The following is a 4,919-nucleotide window of genomic DNA, read 5'->3' on the forward strand; positions in this document are numbered from 1 at the left end:
GCAGTCACGGTCCTCTCTTAAAAATGCTTTGTGTTAGTGATGACATCTTGTGTCACATTCTTAATACACACCTTTGGCAGTCTCTTGGTCTCTTCTGAGACTAGTCCAGAGATAAGCTTTGTGTATTGAAGTAGGAGGGGCAACTAGTCTTTTGATTTAGTGACTGATGTTGTGTAGCAAGGTATCATGCTTAACACCTCTTTTTGATTGCCCTTTACCACTCATGCCCTTACTTAACATGTGTAGCCACTACAGGCTGACAGGCAGCACGAGAGTCTACAGAAAGAGGCTGTTGGTAATTTTATTTGATACTGTGAAACAATATTTTGGAGTTGTGATGCTTTCAGAGGAATGTGTACTTTATTTGTGAAAGTGTGAAGCATATAGAAGCTTACTGTTAATAGGAGCTGTTTTCCACATGCTTCTATATCTACCACTATTCTTCTCTACATTAGCTTTAATAGACGTTAATAAAATATTAGATTCTGATATATTGTGAAAACAGTTACACAGACAAACCTTTATTCAAAAAACAGCTATGTAGTCTTTTCAGTCCTGTTCCCAAGTATGAGAATTGTTTGGAAAAGGGGATTTTTGTGTGTCAAACTTTTACCTGCTACAGTTAAATGGAAACCAAAGCTGCAAATAGTTGAGGGGTTTCTATTCAATAGTTAAGGTTTTGTATTCAAAATTAGTTTACTTTAAAATGTTATCCCTACTCTTATTTTAAAAAAAAATTAGGGAGAAGGGTAGCAAATATATCTTAGTTGCCAGGGTTGGACATGGTCTATCCAATGGCTGTTTGGTTTTTTTTGTTTTGTTTTGTTTTTTAAAGTGTGGCTACTTCTCAGCCTTGCCAGATTCCTAACATTGTGTGGAACTGACTAACAGAGTTTGAGCTATAGTAATTTAAGATCCTGTCTTCTGCCTAGAGGTTTAAAGGTGAAGTAACTATTTTGTTCTATATCCCCAGGATCTAAAGACTTGCCTAAATTAGGATTTTGAATTTCAGCTGACACCAACAGATTGTTTTTAAAACTCAGAAGCAGAGATGATTTAAATATTGATTTAAAACCCGAGACTGAACTTCAACCATTTAGCTGAAGCTTGTATTCCTTTTTCTATGCTAGACTTCTGAATGCCTTGATTAACCTTTACTAGCTAATACCATCTCGCCTTTTGTCTAGACAAGATCTGAATGGTCCGATTCACTACTGTGCTCCTTCAGAGACTCATGCTTGCTGCTGATGAGAAGTAAAAACTTAATCTTTATTAAAGCATATATTTAGTAGAAATGGGAAATATCTTGGTCACTACTAGTGAATGGTAAGTGGACTTTTGAAAGCAGTGTATATGAACACAAGTGCTACATTTCTTTTGGATGAAGAAGACATTGGAAACATCTGTGAACAAGTGTGAAAGTGTCATTTAGGAGCAGTGGATGTCTTACGGCTTTGGCTTTAGTGAATGAATTGTTGACATGCCAAATTTATGGGATATCCATCCCATCTGTATTGAATTGAGACAAAATTCTGAGCTGCTTGAGTGGAATTGGAAAGTTTGCTTAATGTTGAGTCAGACTACAAATATACACATAGTCTTAAGGCTTTGAGGTAACTAAGAGCTGAGGCCAGTGAAAAGTTCATATTTTTGAGACTAGTTTCATTATTACAATTATGCTGTGTTTCTGTATACCCTTAAAAGAGCTTATTTTTGGAGGAGATGTTGTTTATTTAGGTAAACTCATATATGTATGCATCTTAAACAAGAAGGTATAGCAGAGTAATGCTTGTATAAATGCTGCAGAGAAACCTAAAGGAGAAGCTTTCACGGTTGACCTAAGTCCTCATCCCATTTTTTTTTTTTTTCAAAAAAAGATAGCTCCAGTTAAGTGCAAAGCTGTATATTAAGAGTTCAAAATGGTGTAATAGTTTGCTACTGTCCTTTTTTGCACCCTCCTCCTGGCTACGTGCTGTTCTTTCCCCTGTAATCCAGCTGTGGCAGTTGTTTGGCCCTTCATTAAGCCAGTTTGATAACCTAGCCATATGAAAGTGATTTCTGGGTATCGAGAGCCTGCTCAGTGAAGTACCCAAAGGGTGTTAGGGCTGTTGTGAAAGTGGTGATCATGCATTGTACAGCTCTGTATGCAAGGCTGAAGGAGGAGTGATCATGTATGGAAGGGGAGTAGGATTTGCCCTTTGGCAGTGGCTAGCTCTTGAGCTGCTCCAGTCTTAACATGCAGCTTCACTGAGTCCAAGAGTAAATTTGCCATTTTTTTGTGTGTTGTCTTTTCATGATAAACGGATTAACGTTTGAACCCCTTTAAGCAAAATGTATGACCTGCTCTTTAGTAAAAGTTCATGTCTTTGACAGTCTCTTTCTGTTCTGTAGGGATTATTATTGCTGAAAGCACAAATAGAGAGTTTTGAAATAATTGCTTCATTGGCACCAACTAACGGGCTTAGGTAAGATTAACTTAATTCTATTTTTAAATGTTCGGATTGAACCCAAACGTTTAAAGTGAGAATTGATTTTGTTTTCCTAAAATGTATGCATGCAGTAAGGAACTAAAATATATAAAACTTTCTGAAGTTAGCTTCTCTCTTGTAAAGGTTGACTATCGTATAGTATATATGTACTACTTATACATAGAATGCAAATGTATAAATGTTATTGTTGAATACAGTGAAAATAAACCAGATTTCTTTTCCTTTAAAGCTGAGGTTGGGTTGTATTATAAACTTGTTGTGCATCTGAAGTTTGATCTAAAAATTACTTGTAATAGCAAAAAAACCCAGGGTTTTTTTCTGTCACTCTTGGAAAATTGATATGCTTCATGTTTTACAACGGTTTAAAAATTCTAAGTTTATGTTACCTGTGAATAGGTGAACATAAGAGATTATAAGCCGTTTTATGTGAGTTTAATTGAACACAATGAATTAGAAACCATCTTCTGAGTGTAGGTTGTATACTTTTGCTTTTTAATGGAAGGAGCCAATAAAAGACAGCACTCAACATATCATGCTTCTCCAAGGTAAATAATTTTTTCTTAGTTAAGTGGAAAACTAGTTGAGGTTAAAATTTTTTTTTTGCAGTTTCAGATGAGGTTACATCTGTTTGGGGCCATGTAAATTCTTGTGCTACTATGGTGGGGAAAGTCATGTGGGGCAGGCGGGACCAGTTGATAGGGGAAAGGTTGGTCTGCTTTTTTCTTTTGGGTTGACTTATATGTGTCTAAAATGTCTGAAATTTTGGTAACTTTAAGCTCTAATGCTGCTTATTTGTCTTTACATAATTGAAATATCACCCAGGTAACAAGAAAGACTAAAAGTACCTTGTGACAAAGTGCTTGTGTTGAGCTTGTATTTTCAATACAATAATTTTGGGCTTTCATGCTTGTTTGAAATACAAAAGCTAAATGTTTGGGTTTTTTACATTTTTGTTTTAATTATTATTAAACAATGATTATTATAGATATTGAGCATACAAAGGCCTAAACATGTGTAGTTAACTGTTCACAGTGTATATTCAGGTTGTCTAATTTGACTTTTTTTTTTAAAGCTGGGCAATTTCAAAAGAAAATGGTAATGGGTCAAAGTTTTTGTTAACTAAATAGGGGATTTTTAGACAATAATCTGAAAAGAAAAGGAAAAGGTGTGTATTTTTTATGGTTAGCACTAATTCTAAATATTTATTATGACTGTACATAAGAAGAAATGGTAATTTGTTATGAGTTTATTTTAGGACTCACTGCTTTATAATCAATTGTAGTTTTTATAGCTTAATTTGAGCTGAAGAATGTTGAATTCTGTTGCAAGCCATGTTATTTAACTAGTTGCTGAAATCTTTTAAGTTGGCCGTGCATTTTACATGTAGTTTAAAAAGCAAAGCTAACCTGAAAAGATGCAGGCTGGGCATATTGACCAGTGGAAAATTGGATCAGAGTGATTTGCTTTAGTACACGTGGTTAAGAGAAATAATACCCCTGGCTCAAACTGACAACTGCTCAACAGAATACTTCAGGCCTTTTTCTTTGCTTGTGTAAAAGATACATTGTAGGGGACTATGAAGTCCTTCCAGGGAAGGATTGATGCACTGGAAATGCAAGGAAACTATAAACCAGAAAAATAATTTTGTTTTAATATATTTTAAATGTGTAGTTGTCCAGAGTCACATTATTTGTTGCCTTAATTTGCAGAAATGTTTTTCTGTTGCTTCCACTCTCCTTCTACAGGACCAGTTTGCCATTACATCTGGAAAAGCTTTTACTGTTATACTTTTATCTTTTCAGACAAAATGTGTGCATTGTAGCTGTGTTAAATTATTTAAATTGTGGTTGAGCTTTTATTTTACTAATAAATATACTCATATTGTCTTCAAAGTTCTTTTGTTCAGGAAATACTATACCTCTTCTGAATATTCTCATGTTAGCATATAAAAATTTAATTCATTTCTGATTTACGTGGACTCTAAATAGTCACTTCCCTTTTTTCCCCCTCCTCTCATTGTTTTTCCTTTTGGTAAGGAGGATATCTACTGGGAAAAATGGGTCGATCTAACTCTAGATCACATTCTTCAAGATCAAAGTCAAGATCCCAGTCCAGCTCTAGGTCAAGATCCAGATCACATTCTAGAAAAAAGAGATACAGGTAAATGGATGTCTTACTAAACCGACTTTTCATGCAGTATATTAGTTTTTGTCTGGAAGTTATTTTTCACTTGCATAATGCTGTGGCAAGACTGAGCCTGGGATGTTACTACATTTTAGGCAGTAGGTAAATTCTGTTTTGAATTAAATTTATGTTACTTTGTTTAATACTTGGCTGTTTTTTCTCTTTTCCTGTATTTCAAGATAATTTCAGAATGGTAATGGTTCTTCATGATTTGTGGCTTGTTTGATTCTCCCCTCCCCCTTTCTG

General features: G+C 34.8%; 1 protein-coding gene across 3 annotated transcripts in view; it reads left to right on the top strand.

Moving 5' to 3' along the window:
• Positions 1 to 1,183: 1,183 nt before the first annotated feature.
• The window catches only part of BCLAF1 (BCL2-associated transcription factor 1), a 19,574-nt gene continuing 15,838 nt past the window's right edge, over positions 1,184 to 4,919 (top strand). For all 3 annotated transcript variants that reach the window (XM_010074908.1, XM_010074907.1, XM_010074909.1), the window contains exons 1-3: positions 1,184 to 1,326; positions 2,392 to 2,465; positions 4,526 to 4,649. In XM_010074908.1, the coding sequence (XP_010073210.1) occupies positions 4,546 to 4,649 (104 nt within the window). In that variant the 5' untranslated portion in view covers positions 1,184 to 1,326; positions 2,392 to 2,465; positions 4,526 to 4,545. The remainder of the gene's footprint in view (positions 1,327 to 2,391; positions 2,466 to 4,525; positions 4,650 to 4,919) is intronic.

Source organism: Pterocles gutturalis, unplaced genomic scaffold, assembly GCF_000699245.1.
Source record: "Pterocles gutturalis isolate BGI_N339 unplaced genomic scaffold, ASM69924v1 scaffold51492, whole genome shotgun sequence".
NCBI lineage: Eukaryota > Metazoa > Chordata > Aves > Pterocliformes > Pteroclidae > Pterocles > Pterocles gutturalis.